The 16,356-nt window shown below is 38.6% G+C and overlaps 1 protein-coding gene across 1 annotated transcript in view; it reads left to right on the top strand.

Moving 5' to 3' along the window:
• LOC102971180 (fibroblast activation protein alpha) overlaps positions 1-16,356 on the top strand; it is a 73,959-nt gene that overhangs the window by 40,510 nt on the left and 17,093 nt on the right. Inside the window, 8 exon segments of the mRNA XM_007078449.3 lie at positions 550-654; positions 753-823; positions 3,607-3,660; positions 5,387-5,511; positions 9,443-9,490; positions 14,702-14,800; positions 15,260-15,329; positions 16,071-16,265. Of these exon segments, the coding sequence (XP_007078511.3) occupies positions 550-654; positions 753-823; positions 3,607-3,660; positions 5,387-5,511; positions 9,443-9,490; positions 14,702-14,800; positions 15,260-15,329; positions 16,071-16,265 (767 nt within the window).

Raw genomic sequence — 16,356 nt, 5'->3', positions numbered from 1 at the left:
CCTGAGCTCAAGGAGCAAACCTCCTACTTGCTTGTCCTGGGTCTAGAAGTTTCTTTCCATCATGAAAAACTGTAACTAGCAGGGCATGATATTTTCATCTTTAAAATGTCTTCATTGAATCATTGGCATTAGGTGCTTGGCATCCGACAAATCAAAACTCAAAAAAACTATCAGCCTTCATGAGTCACGCTTTGGTCAAATACCACATTTTGAAGTTAGACTTGGCTACATGGCAACACTCATTTATGATTCTCTTAACTCTGTTCCAAACCACAGTGTCTCCAAGCATAGACATTCAATCAAATTAAACATTATAAACAGAGGGGCATGTAGTAGCAATTAAGCAGCAGTTGGAATGTGCAAATGCCTGTTAGAATTACTAGAAAAGCTGTCTAACTGAAAGAATGGCATTTCAGATGTGGTTGATGGACACTAGGGGAGGCAGGACATTCTGGTTCCGATAATCATGAACTATCCACTGCTTATAAAAAATTCTATAGTTTTAGTTTGGTTTGTCTTTTGAACATAACCTCTGTTCATTTCTTTCAGTTCTTTGTTTCAACACCAGTTTTCAGCTATGATGCCATTTCATACTACAAAATATTTAGCGACAAGGATGGCTACAAACATATTCACTATATCAAAGACACTGTGGTATGTTCCTTCCAAGATTTATCTCCTCAAAGATCATTCAGTTGAGGTTGCTCAAATAACGCTCAGCTTCACACAACATAATGTTTGTCTTTTTATAGGAAAATGCTATTCAAATTACAAGTGGCAAGTGGGAGGCCATAAATATATTCAGAGTAACACAGGATTCACTGTAAGTATTGCATGAAGCATGATGCACCATTCAGGTTTTAATTGGCACTGATGGACCCACAAATGATACTGTACCACCTCTTAGTTAAAAGCATTTTTTGTTACTTACTCTGTAGTGTAGTTCAGACAGCTGTGGTTTCATTAAAATTGTGTATTCTTTAATAGTTAACACGATTTCTTTTAGGAAAGAATATTTAGTCAGCAGTCACTTCTCTTCTGATACTTGGTAGATAATTACATTAAAAGTATAAAATTTTAGAAATAATAACGACTTTTAAACACAAATTTTACTCTTTAGCACTTGAAGAAATGAGCAAGCTTCAAAAGTCCATGAAGGGCAGCCCATAGATACAGAAAGTTTTTTGTAGTGATTCACTGTTATATAAGTTTATTATCTACAACAGCTATCTTTAAAAAAAAGTTTATTTACTTATTTTGAGAGAGAGAGAGAGAGAGAGAGAGAAAGAGAGAGAGGGAGAGAGAGCGCCAGGGGGGAGAGACAGAGAGAGAGGGAGAATCCCAAGCCGGATCTGTGCTCTCAACACAGAGTCCAACGTGGGGCTTGAACTCATGAACCATGAGATCCTGACCTGAGCCAAAGTCAGGAGTCAGACGCTTAATCAACTGAGCCACCCAGGCTCCCCAGCTATCGTTTTTTGAGCAATTACTTCATACCATATACTGTAAAGTAGAAACAATTACCCTGGTTATACAGATGAGAAAACTGATCCTTGCAAATTAACATGGCCAAGACTGCATATTTAATTAGTAGCAGAACTAGGATTCAAACCTAACACATATTAAATCTAAGGTTCTTATTGTGATCTCAACATGGGACTTCTTCCTTCCAGTTCTTTCCTCAGTCCATCCTGTGTGCTATCTAAATAAATCATCTTAAAATAATCATTTATGATCAAACTTCTCTAGTCAAGAATGTACAGTTTCTTTCCCTTGCTTCTAATAAAGTCCAAATCCAGGGTACTTTCTTATAAACTGCCTGTCATTATCTGTAATTCTATGAGCAAAGAAGGGGAATCATTAGTCCAGGCTTGCTGGATAAAAACATGTCAGAAACCAATTGTCGATTTATGGCACTCTTGGAACATTTGACAAAGGAGTTTGAACATTATATGGAGCAGTCATTACAATCACCAGTGTAAGAAGAGTGACAAGATAAACGTGGACGGCAAATTTCAGACATAACAAGGTTAGGACTTCAGGGGAAACCAAAGGCAGGGAGACCCAGCTATGGTCATAATCCAGGCCTGCAATGATAGAGACCTAAACTAGAATAGTGGCAATAAAATATGGACTCTTTGAGGAAAAAGCTACGCCTCCTTTCTTTGTGTGTCCTTAGCACTTGACATAGTGCCTGACACATAGCTGGAATTCTGTAAATATTAGTTAAGTGAGTGAGAGGAAGGGTAGATAGACCATAAAGACAGATGGAGATTGAACAAGACTGGTGACTTCGTGGCAGTGAAGGAAAAGGGAAAGGCAAGGCACACTGGACTCTGATGCAAGTGTCAGATGAAGGTAATCAATCGTGAAGCCTTTGACAGAACAAGAAAGCTGTGGGAGGGTGGGGGGAGGGTGGTGCTGTTTGGAAAAGATACTGAGTATTTTATTCACTAGTAGTTTGAGATGATGTGGGGGAAGGCAAGTGCAAGTGACCATCAGTCTATCAGAGTCCGTTGAAATCAGTAAAGTCATGTAGAAAAATGCTGGGTCAGAAGATACATTTAATCCTAGGAGTGATTGGCATTCTGTTACCTTTTCTTTTTACTCGCGGGTAACAAGGTTTTTATGACAGTGAACACATAGTAGTACCTGAGCCACTGAACAACCTCAAAAATTAAAAAATTGGTAACTAAACCTAACTTTCTACAGTCTATTATGCTCTTCTTGAAGGAAAAAAAAAAGGCGGTTTCTTCGTGATATTCAGATGAACTCACAGAGGAGTGAAAATCATGCCACTAAATTGGATTTCCCACTTCATGGCTATATTAAGACAGGTTAGAACTGGGACCCAGATACTTAAGTAACAAGTATGTTCTCTTGTGACTTCTTTCGCATCTGGGTAAATCAACATGCCCCTTTGTGTTGTGTCGTAGTGTGGATACGTTTCTGGATTTATAACAAACTTCTCTGTCAGGGCTTCTATAAAACAAATCCAAAATATCTTCAGAATCACAAACAGAATTAAATAATATAACATAGAGAAACCAGTAAACTTTATCATGGTAAGGAAGGGGGTGATATTAATCAATATCCTAGCTTATTTTGTATAACTCATAAATAATGAATCAGAATATAATATACCTATAATAAAAAAAGAATATTTGGCACACTTTAATCCTCCTATGATTTGAAAGTCAGAGTAAGTATATAAAATTCAGTGTTATAAACAGCAATGACTGGGGCACCTGGGTGGCTCAGTCACTTAAGCATCCAACTTTGGCTCAGGTCATGATCTCATCGTTCGTGAGTTCGAGCCCCACCTCAGGCTCTCTGCTGTCAGCACAAAGCCCACTTCAGATCCTCTATGCCCCCTCTGTCTGCCCCTCCCTCACTCATTCTCTCTCTCTCTCTCTGTCTCTGTCTCAAAAATAAATAGACATTTAAAAATAAGTTAATAACCAGCAATGATTTATCTACATAAGTGCCAATTAATATAGTTTCATTAGATGAACATTGGACTACATTGTTTACTCTATTAGTACTAAAAATTCTATCACCATTTAGTTATAAATATTTATTTAATAGCTTCTGAATGTATTTCAGGTTTTATTCTAGCAATGAATTTGAAGGCTACCCTGGAAGAAGAAATATCTATAGGTAATTTATGTCAATTCATTCTAGTATTTGTATACATTAATTTGAATGAAAATATGTCAGAGTCCTTTGGATACATAGAATATCTTTAAAGCATGAATGTAATAAAAATAATATATGAATTAAGGTAAAACATTTGGAGCATACTGTACCCCACATCAGTATAAAATATACACCCCCAAAATATTAGCTAACTCAAAATGTCTTCAGAAAGAAAAGCCAAGGAATTCTAATCCTGATAAAAACATGATACTAAATACTTCAACTAAATTTAGAGGTAATTGACGATGTTCATTCACTTAGCAGACACTAATTAAGTCCCTATTGTGTACCAGGTATGGCGTTGACTCCCATATTGTGTGATTTCTTTTAACATGGTTCACCTTGGCATAAGCCTATTAGGATTGGAGAAAATTCCTCTCTCTTCCCAAATTAGTGTTTAAGTTGGCCCAATTGTCCCCTTGGCAAATGGAATGGTGGCCTCGCCCCACTAAACATTTTTTAAAAAGGGAGAAAAAATGAATGGTGCCCTCAACAGCCCTTTCTGATGTAGAAGTAAAAGGCATAGCTACCATGGGCTGATAGTCTGCTATATGCCAGGCACGTTTTTATCTGCTTTACATATGTAATTTTGTTGAATCCCTACAACTTCAGGAGGCAGGCAATACTGTTATAGCCAGAATTTGCACCTGGGCATGCTGACCTAATCCCGTTACTGTTAACTGCCTACTTAAGATTTCCAAGATTACACCAAAATGTGAACATGAATGCAGACTGTAACCAAGGAAATAAGAAATTTTCCCTCTGCTGCATTCCTCTGCTCCTTCCTGTATCATGACTTCTTATCTGTTGGGGAGAATCCCTCTATGGCGCCAGCAATGTCCCTGGCTCCCCTCTACCATGTCCAAGGCAAGATCAAGGGCAGCAGCAGAAAGAACACTGCAGCAGCCACAGATTATCCTACCAGTCACAACAGATTCTGACCCTGATCCATGTTGGCATCATACCATCTAGTCTGCCTCAAATGAGATTCTGATTCTGAATGTTTGGGGTAAGGTCTTGGAGTCTGTATATTAAAACCAACCACCTCCTTCAGGAGCCACGCAGAAGGTTCTACTGGGGAGAGGGTGTAGGTCCATGTTGGCTTATGTAAGAATGCCGGTAGGGAAGCATTCCCAGGAAGAGCTTCTCTGAACCAAAACTTCCTTCTGAAAAGAATGAAAGGCACAGGAGGCACTTAAAAACTGTGTTTTTTTTTTTTAATTTCCAATTTGCTTATTACTAATTTCCCCTTCCATATATATGATAAGAACAGCGACCCTTTTCTTGGTGAGACTGCCAGATTTCCTTGCATGTTTTACATGGGAGTACAAAAAGAGAGATGGAAAGATGAAGAACTATGCATTGCCAACCACTTTGTAAGATGTGAGAGATGAATGGCTATGGGAAGTGGTTACCTTACTTCCATTCAAGGTGTTAGGTATTTCTCCCACCCCAGAGAAACTGGGGGGGCTTCTCCCTCAAGTCTGGTGCCTCTTCAAGCAAAGATGATTGAAAATCAGGCTACATCAAAATACTGTAATTCCCCTTCACTTTAAATGATATTGGCAAGAGAAAAATAGAGTGGGTTTGATGTCAATATGTAAATTAGTCATTTTACATGGAGTAGTACATTTTGATAAATACAATCTCAAAATTTCAGCTTAGTTTTATTTTCATTTTCCTCTAGAATTAGCATTGGAAGCTATCCTCCAAGCAAAAAGTGCATTACTTGCCATCTAAGGAAAGAAAGGTGCCAATATTACACAGCAAGTTTCAGTGACTACGCCAAGTACTATGCACTTGTCTGCTATGGTAGGTAATGGACCCAACACGAACTCTACCACATCACTGCCAGTGTGGTCGCCTTCATCACCACTATCCTCTAGCCGATCTTAACTACGGGTTATCAAGTACCTTTATGGGAGGGGATCTTACCTATGTTATCTGACCTGATGCTTATGGGGGAAAAGAATGAAAAGAAGATAGGAGAGCATTATCATCTCTTTTTTTTTTTTTCGCAGTTGAGGAAATAGAATAGCTTGCAAAAGGTCTGCACTGCTGGCAAGCATCAGAGTTAGGATGGGACCAAGGATCTATTGACTGTAAATCCCAAGCTCTTACCCGCCACCTGCCACAGCACCATCTAGTTATATGCAAACACCATCTAGCAGCTATTGCAGCAAGACTCGAGCAATAGTATTAAAAGAAGCATTCTGTGTTAAAAATGGTTGCCGGACTTCGGCCCCATTTGCCTGGAAAATGTCAAACTCTTATAGCCAGGAGGAAGAATAAGTCCTAGAAACCTGAGCTCCTTCCCTTGGAGGCCAATAATTCTTTGAAGTACAGTTTCAGCGAGGATGGAAAATAAAGTTTGTCACCCAGAATGTCCTTTCTAAATTTGGGAAACATAAGAATTCATTCAAATATTAAAAAGTCATGGGTAATTAAATACACTAAATACTTTGTGTTTTTTTAGGTCATGTGTACATTTAGCTAATAATTTCTATCCAAAATATTTTATTTTATGCATAACATCTTAGCTATATCTTGAACATATGAAAAGCAATGAAACAGGTCAGGTTGGGCATCAGTAGATCAATGAAATATGTTGGGGTCATGGAGATTTGGAAAATGGACTTGAGAAATACCTACTTTTCCATTCTCTGTCCCATCCCCATAATTAAATCCCTGAGTTTCTCTGGTGGGGAACAGCAAACAGAAGATGTTATTACAAAATGCACACCACTCAACTCTTTCTGGTATCAACTCCCAGTGGAAGGCAGCTCAGAGAACAAAAGGAATCTTTGCCTGATGGAGATCCCTGAGCAGTTGCAGAAGACCCCAGGTTCTTTACTTCCCAGAAGGAAGGCTTCCCTGACATGCCATTCTCCTCACTCCAGTCATCTGGCCCCTGAACCAGAGCCCCAACTCACTTGACTGCAGAAATGAATAAGCATTTTACCCCAAATGCTCCCTGTAAGATGGCACAAGATGTCGGTTTGTTACAACTATTTTCACAAAATGTTGGGTCAATGACATCTTTGAAAAGCCAAGAGATTGTTGTTCATAATCATATGTGCTGAATGTGGTTATGGTACTTAAAGGTATATATTAAATGTCCTTGTCAAATTATATGCAACATTTTTCAACCCAAGCTATGTATTCATGCAAAACATATTGAAAGCTTACATGCCAGGCATGTAGTATCATTGAATTAACTCTACTGAGTAATCTGTTTGTCTTTCTCTCCTGAAGGCAGAGGATGCTTTCCTTTAATCTTCACATTCATAAGGCCAAGAAAAATGGCTAATGCATAATAATTATGTATAATGTATAATGCATAATTGTTGAATGAACATAGGTACGAAAGAAGATCCAAGCATTACTGCCTTTTGTGAAGTCTAACAAAAAAACTTTTTCTTATGCCGATATATTTACTGATAAAGACATCAGTGACCCTACACTTGCATACACTCATTTGTATTTATGTGCATCCTGCATTTGCATAATGCTTCAACCCTTTTTGAAAGCACTATGCCACTTTTTATAGCGGTTTGTCTTCCTAATGTTTGCTCGAGTCTGAGTGCCCACTGAAAAGATAAGGAAGCAAAGACTAAGCTCTCCTCAAAAGTTGGTGGAAGAGTCCTTTCTAGAACTTGAATCGCCTGACTTTTCCACACTCACTCTTGCTCGGCAGTATGGTAATTTCCCATTTAGCAAAAAATATACTGTGTGGGAAGCATCACATCGTCTGGTGTTTTTGAAGCTCCAGTAAAATGAGTCACTGAGCCATCATAAGAAAAACCTTGAAATCTTTCCCTTTAGGACTAAGAGTAAAGCCTCATTATGTAACTTCAAACTCTCCAAGAGAGATGGTGAGTAAATCCCAGAGAATAGGATTAAATAGGTGAAAACCCTCTTCGTGATGCCGATGGAACAAAAGTAATGCAAAGGGGGGATTCCAGACAATTGATGCTTTTATGTCATTTGTGCTCAGGTCTTTCGTATCTAGGGCAGTCAGTTATTATTTAGTGTCATAATTTGGCCAGAAAAGATATGCTAGTTGTCACTACTGGAACTGCATACCCGTGAAAATTCCATAGGATGGATGCCGGTGGACTAAAGTCAACAAATTCTGATTCATGTTTCATTTCCTTACATTCTGACCACAAATATAATATGCGTTTGTCCCTTCTAATACCTTTGAAGAAAAGCTGGCCAAAATGACAATCTCTGAAATTAAGTTCTATACAATTTTGGCACTCCACACAATAACGAATTGTTGTTTTTTTTTTGAGGAAGTCTAATAAATAGTATCCCTTCTCCTCACTCTCAAGTTAGACTGAAGGGTCAAGAAGGAAATTAAACTATTTAGCTTTATTACTCGTAAATGTTAATTGGAAAATGTGGTTAAATGTGTACAGCTTCCTAATATTGTACCTCAGAATTACAATTACACAAATATGGGTATGACTGGACAGCCACTGGCTGCCCCCACGGAGCCCGGCACTATCCTATTTGGAACACTGAGGACCCGACAAAAGCAGGGAGAACGATGCCAGGAACAAGGCAGAAGAAGGAGTTACTTAAATCTAGGTCTTCTCAGAATTCATCAAAAGGTCACCCCCTCCTCTGCTTGCCTGGGATCCAGGGTGCTACCCGAATGATGTTCCAAAAAGAAGGCAGAAGCATCAGAAGTGCAACGAAGCTCTACCCCTAACCTCCATGTTGTTTCTTTTAACGCATTGACTGCCTGAGCAAATTTATCCTGTAAGAGGATATTATTTTACCTCTCAAGTGAGAGAAAATTAGTGCTCAATTATTTGTAGGTCTTGTTAAAATGGCCGGTTAAAATGGCACTGAGTTCCATGCTGGAATGTGTAGTGGACACTGGCGTGCCACCCAGAACCTCCCACCTCAGGACTGAACCCCTCATTCTGCCAGCTGCTGAGAGTGCCAGCGGCTGACAGCTCACAGCTGAGCTCCCACCCTGGGACGTGCCTTGCCACAGCCAATGGCCACTCCATTCTGTGTAGAAGCCAGCCCGGCTGGTACATGAAGGCAACTCTGCAGGCCATCCAGCTCCGGAGCTCCCTGTGGGGGTCGGCTGAGTTTTGTGTTTTGACTGCACTGAAGCCCACCTTCCCTCACTGCCTCATCCCTCCTAATACTACCCCGGAAAAACTGCTCGCCCACAAAACTCCTGCTGGGTCTGTTTCCCAGGGAATGTGACCTGCCACAGCACATTTGAACAGGCAACAGATTCTAGATAAATTTATTTCTTCATTTATTAATTACATAGAAAAAAGATGTTGAGTTCTACTGAGCATTGAACCAAGAAGCCAGACTGAAAGTATTATCTGGGTACTGGTGAAGGCTATTGGATAATAGAGACATAGCTAACGTAGCTCATACAGCACGGTGTCTTCTCAGAAGGCCATTTGCCACAGGAGTTTCTGGGGTCCATTTCTGTAACTAGATCCTGAACTGTTCAGGATCCCTCCTGGTGAAGCGCACCCGTGACTCTTCTCTCACATCTCATCTTTGGGCTCTGATCTCTTGTGTAGGTTAAACTTAACTTACAAGGTGATGTTTTCTTCTCTCTGGGGAAAAAAAAATAGCTGTAGAATTAAAAGATGAAGTTGAGCCTGACATTAACCACAAAGATGACCAGCAGTTCTTATTGGAAACCCAGGGTTTATTTAAAAGCTAAAGCATGTGTTTGTTTTTATCCTGTGCACAGGCCCAGGCCTCCCCATTTCCACCCTTCATGACGGTCGCACTGATCAAGGTACGCTCTCTTGCATGCTGCTGTCTAAAGAAACCCTGAACTGTCGGTGACATCACACTAGAGGAAGCAAGACAGTTTCCTCACACCAACACGGGGACTGTGATGGAGTCTTGTTATCATAAAGCCTATTGTTACGTAGATTTGGGTATTCTTTGAGTCAAACTGGACCCTATGAAATTTAACAATTATTTGCAGTAAGAACCTGGCATAACACGGATGGGTTGTTATCACAGGGATTCATACTGTCTTCCCCAATCGGCCCCCTAAAAAACACAGCAGCTTAGCACTAGAAGGACAGTTAGGATATTTAGCACAACCTCCCTCCCAAATCAGAATTCCTGCTTTTTTTGTAACATCCCAAACTGGAGACAAATTCCAGATATAAGTCCAGTTCAAAGCAGAGGGTGACTATCACGCTGGCTTTTTGTTTTAACAGCTACATCACAGTGTTGCTACGTATGAAAGCCCTGAAATTCAGAGGCTTTTCCCATCTTCAACTATGATCAAGATCGTCCTCCTCCATCCTGTATTTATGATATAGGTTAAAAAGGGTTCACAGACCAAAGATGACTGTCTTTGCCCTCGGCGGAGTTATCCAAGTGTGTCACTGCCCCGTGCTCTCCCATTCCCCGTTGTCTTCTGATTTACTATTAAAGGACATTTTAGGTCGAAGTTGATGGAGACAAGGGACAATGAGGGACTTGAGCACTTGTGCCTGTGATCTTGATCCCTGAACAGCTTTGATGACAAGTCAGGAGACTGTTTTGGGATTAGTTTGGCTGCCAGCACAATGGCTCAAGTATAATAGGTGAAAATATGGTAATGAGGAAAAACAGAGTCAATTCAGGAGCTCTGGACAGGACAGGCATTGTAATACAGGGACTGTGAATTTAGTTTCATTTTGAAGTTTTGTTTTTTTTTTAACCTTGTGGCTAATAATGAAATACTTTTAAGAATAAGTGATTGTATTTCTCAATATGGCTCAACTCAACCTTGAGTAAGAGACATTTTATTTTTTTTTTAATTTTTTTTTTAACATTTATTTATTTCTGAGACAGAGAGAGACAGAGCATGAACAGGGGAGGGTCAGAGAGAGGGAGACACAGAATCCGAAACAGGCTCCAGGCTCTGAGCTGTCAGCACAGAGCCCGATGCGGGGGGCTCGGACTCACAGCCCTCACGGACCGCGAGGTCATGACCTGAGCTGAAGTCAGCCGCTTAACCGACTGAGCCACCCAGGCGCCCCGAGTAAGAGACATTTTAAAGCAATACTACATTCAAACCTGTAATCTTTTGCTTTAATGGAAATTCCCATAAATGTATGATTTCCATTTTATCATGGCTGTTACCGGTCAGCTTCCCTTTTCTCAGGGCATGAATTTCCACTCTCTTATTATCCTTCTCCTCTTCCTGCCAGGTATCGATTTCTGTACTGCATACAAAAGTGTTACTACTTCTCCCAATACTTACAAAGCAGGCGCAGTGTTCATGTCATTTTCATTTGTCATATGTATTTATATGTTTTCTAACTCTCTTACAGAACACAAATTTTTTTAGAGCATAGTTATGCAAACTTGCCTAGCAATGAAATTCTCCAGAGATATTTATCATAAAGGCCTGAGCTTTCAGGCGTGCCCCAGAAATTCCAGTTCAGTACCTCTTTGACTGGGCTAGAGAATTTGTATCTTTAATAAATTCCCAGATACGTCTTGGAGCTGCTGTTTAGAATCGATGCTGTGTCTTCTACTCATTTGTAGCTTTTGTTTTCTTTTGTTTTGTTTTTACCCATTTTCCATTGCATTTCATGCCAGAAATCTTTATTCAACATATATTTATTAAGCACCTATCACATTAATCCAGGCACTGTGCTGGATACTAGATCTTAAAAATGAACAGATACTGGATTAGACATGACTGGATTAGATTAGGTAGATTTCCTTTCCTCAAGGAAATTATAGATCAATGGGGAAGGCAGACATGTGAATGGACAATACTGTGGGGTAGAGAATTCAGATACGGGAAATAGAACATGAAAGCACATAAGCAGGGCACCGCATCTGGGTTTCAGGGGTTTGGAAATGTCTCATAAGGATAGATACGTCAAACTGGAAACCCACAAATATGAAGGAGGTATTAATTCTGCTTGGATGTCTGGCTTGGTCAAGTGGATTGATATTGATGTTTTTTTACTGGAAGAGGGGTTCACAACAGAGAGAATATTTTTGTGGAGATGATGAGTTTTATTTTTAACGTTGAGCTTGAGGCACTGCGACGATATGCAAGTGGAGCTGACTGGAGTGGCAAAGTTTTGAATCTGGACATCACGGGATCAGTTTGGACTGAAGAGGAGGAACACGAAGTCATTACTTTACGAAATATATGGTTACTGAGGCCATGGAAGTGGATGAGACTGCAGAGTAGGAAAAATGAGGGTGGGCGGAGGTAGTAGAAAGTGAGCCTAGAATAAAACTGTGCAGAATACCAACATGAGAAATGGGAAGAGGAAAATGACCCTGTAAAGGAGACACAGAGGGACCAGAAGGAGGACAACCTTGCGGATATGGTATCAAAGAAGGCAGGGAGGAGGGCAAAGAGGGCAAAGAGGGAGTGCCCACCTATGTCAAGTGCTGCAGAGACTGAAGTGAGACCTGCTCTAAATCAATGAATTTAGCAAGAGGGAATTAGCATTGTCTTGGTCGGAGCACTTTCAGAGAACAGTGCAGGTGGCAGCCAGAATAAAGCAAGTTTAGGCCTGCAGAGGAGGTAGATAAAAAGACAGTATTTTCAATAGGTCTGACTGAGGAGAGGAGGAAGAGGGGGGTGGATGATGGCTGGAAGCAGTTGATAGAAGTTCAATTTTGTTTTTGAAAGATAATAAACATTTGAGCGTGGTTAAATGCTGATGGAAGAAATGAAGAGACCAAAAGGGTTGAAGACATAAAGGAGGGGAGTCCCCAAGGAGTTGGGAAAATGGATGGAGTCCAGAGACAGGTGCAGAGATTCATCCCTGGCATTGTGCTGAGCAAGAATGAAGAAATTACTAATGTGATTTAGTACAATTTCATATAATGTACGCAAGTTTGTAGACGTTGCAGAAAACAGTACAATGGCTTCATTTTATCTGCAAAGTGGGGTCGGGCCATTTGAAAATAACATAGTACCTCAACCATGTGCTTTAAAAACCCAGAAGAGTTGGCCCTTGACGTACCCCAGTTGAGGCTTAGTTGCTTCGGGCACAGCAGGTTACCCAACTGATTGAATGACCCCGTTTATCAGCTTTTCCACAGATTCCTCACATAATTTAATTAATGAGCAACATATAGTAGTTAATGCAATTGAAACAAAAGTTTCTTGCATGGTCCATCCTTTTTCTTTTTTTATTTCATCATAATGAATAGTCCACAAAAAATACAGAGCACATCCTACGTACCTATCATGTACTAGGTACTGCGTATACAATGATGAGTGAAATAAGTTTGAAAGGTACAGTCTAGACTGCAGCACTCCTCCCACACTATTGGCTTTTAATGCAAAGCCACATAGAGAAGCCCAGTCGGCATCCCCCAGCCACAGTCCTATGAAATCCCGTTTTGCTCCAAGGGGTGGGCAAAATTGCCAAGTTACCGTATGTACAAATGCTTCTCTGCACTATAGAGCATTAATAAGCTTATAAATTAAATTTGGCATTCAATAAGTCTTGAATCAGTAAGTTCAACAGCTAGCCAAATGGAGAAGTGAAAGTCTAACCAACCTGCCAACACTTGGGTATGATCTTCCAGTACCTGTTGGTAAAATGATAAAAATAAATAAGCAAATAATAAATATAATAATAACTAAAATATAAAAAGAAATAATAAGCAATTATAACACACTCTGTGACTCCACACAGGATTCCCTTTATCCATAATAGCTCCACACACAGAACCCACACAAAGAGAATGAAGAATTGGCTCCATTGTACTTAGAATTGTGTATTTGTTTTTTGTTTTTTGGGGTTTTTTCTAGTTTTAGCTTTTAAGATGCCACAAGTATCTCTTTCCTGATGGATTATCCAAAGTTAAAATGAAATTTATTATGTATCTTATACAACTCATACCAAAACATCTATACTTGTTCTAAGATTAAATATAACATGTTGGAACAAAATGCCATGAGTATATGAAAACTGAGAGTTACAAGGGAAGTGGTTTGGCAAACTTAGTGTAGTTACAAGTACTCCTCCAGTTCCCTATCTTCAAGGACCACTTTTTAAAAAGGCACAAAAACAAGAAGTTCACAGGATGTCTTTTGTAAAACCTGCCATATCTCAGAAGTCATCCAGACCTTCTTTTAAAAAATAAATCTACAAATTCCACATGCCATATGAAAGTCTAACTTTTCTCTAGAAGATAGCCAGTATCAATTCCAGTTCAAAATAAAACTTGCAAAAAACCCTCTATTGCTAGAAACCCATTTGCATAGATCACCAAACTACAGCCTCAGGAGATCAATGGATTGTTCAGTTTCAAAGATTAAAGTGTGAAACGTAATTAATTTCACATATAAACAGCAGTTTTTAAGAAGATCTTTTAAGGTGAAAGACAGAAAGAGAGCATAGTGTTATATACTGTTATTTTACTAAGGTATGTAACCACCTTGAGGGAAACGATCTGAAGGAATATAATGTGCAATAGTTCAATTACAAAAAAAGGAAGAATATCGTGTATTACTTAAGCAGAGCAGGAAAAGATTAAAAATAAACATATATTTTAAAAAATCACAGAACTAATACTTGATTTTACACATTGAAAATTTTAAAAACAAACTTTGTAACTACATAATCAATTATTTTAATTGAGATTTCAGCAATATAGATTTTATTTCTTTTTTTTCCTTAGGTGATAAAAAAGTCACCTTCTCAGATCATACATAATTTCACGTTAGAAAAGTTGGAGATGGGAAAATATGGGGAATAAACGTTACTGTCTCTGTGGTTCTGCTCAAAATGTGTTGCGATGCCATAAGGATCAGTACAGGAGACAATGACTGATGTCCTCATAAACTCATACCTGCTTTAAAGGCTGGGTTAAAAATATGCTTGGCAATATGAAACTTGCTACACAGTTCCTTATACAGTTTCAGTTTTACCCATATTAAAACCAAAGGAATTTTAAGAAAGGAATTTTCTTGTGTTAATGCTATTAATTAAAAATGAGCATTTTATTTTTTAAGAAATTAAAATCCTGGAAGAAAACAAGGAATTGGAAAATGCTTTGAAAAATATCCAGCTGCCTAAAGAAGAAATTAAGAAACTTGAAGTGGATGAAATTAGTAAGATTTCATAAAAATTTCTCATTTACAAACATGAAGCTGAACACTTATCTTGCTTTTAAAAAAAAAATTACAGGCTAAATATTATAGTCCAAACACTACAATATTAAAATAACTTAATTCAAGCAATCTTACTACTATAATAGAGTTTCACAGAATGTCTTTAATGTGTTTGTAAATAGAGTTGATCTGATACTTCTCTATAGCTCCGCTTCAACCCTGATATTTTTTAAAAGTTTATCTGATTTTAATTTTAGTACGTGTGCTTCTAGATAAACAATAACTCAAGATTTCTAGTAATTTATAAATTTGACAAAAATACACAGTAAAAATCAGCTTAAAACATATGCTCGATTCTTTACAATTTACTAGTTATAAATTTATTTTATGTTATATTGTAATTAAAGAAAATAAATAATGACATATAGTGGAATAAAGATTTTTCTTTTTTTTCCCAAGCTTTATGGTACAAGATGATTCTTCCTCCTCAATTTGACAGATCAAAGAAGTATCCCTTGCTAATTCAAGTGTATGTAATATTTTCTTTGGTGTAAAAACTATTTACTGAAAATATGTTAAATTAAATACACATTTATGAGATAGAATGAACCATTCTCCTTGGTAACAGTTCCTATTGATGCTGTTTTTATATATTCCTCAACTAATCAGAGTAAATAAAATATGGCTATTTAAAATAGAATGAGGAAGTTTGGGGATTTTAGATGGACTGGCTTGCATTTGCTGTCTTGAATTTCCTTTGTATGGCAAATTGCCGAATGTGTCAGAATACCTTTGAGATAGAGAAATTGCAGCCAAAAAATATTGTAAATCATCTTAATGTCTTATGTAAGTGAGTTAGAAATGAAATAAGGGAATGGAATACATTTAGTGGAATCACACCCAAAATCAGTGCTGACCTACACACAATTTGCTTAAAACACCATGCATTTTTTTTAGTATATCTTATGCCTGCTTTTAGCAAGTGGCAGGTGGCAGAAATGACGAAAAACCCACACATATTCCTTGAAATGCCAACCCTAGATGTATCCGTTTTGGGGAATAGGAGAGGCTGTGTCCCAAAACAACTTCCTTGTAGCAAACCTCTGGGAAAAGCCTGGTCCTCTCTTGATTTTGAGCCAGTTCTAATGCCACTGTTATTGAAATTTTATCATACAAATGTACTGGAAATACTAAAGGCAATTCTTAGCTACGATGAGAAGTTGAGTTTTACAAAGGAATCCAAGGTTCTTTTTTTTTTTTTTTCCTTTAGGTATGGTGGTCCTTGTAGTCAGAGCGTAAGGTCTGTATTCGCTATTAGTTGGATTTCTTATCTTGCAAGTAAGGAAGGGATAGTCATTGCCTTGGTGGATGGCCGAGGAACAGCCTTCCAAGGTGACAAACTCCTGTATGCAGTGTATCGAAAGCTGGGTGTTTATGAAGTTGAGGACCAGATCACAGCTGTCAGGTGAGCACCTCATTCAAACAGAAACTGGCGTGCAACAAAAGTCATGCAATCACTGTCGGGTTTCTCCATCTTTGATGATTTAATTCTTTTT

The sequence above is a fragment of the Panthera tigris genome, chromosome C1, assembly GCF_018350195.1.
Source record: "Panthera tigris isolate Pti1 chromosome C1, P.tigris_Pti1_mat1.1, whole genome shotgun sequence".
NCBI lineage: Eukaryota > Metazoa > Chordata > Mammalia > Carnivora > Felidae > Panthera > Panthera tigris.
This window is presented reverse-complemented; position numbering and strand designations above follow the sequence as displayed.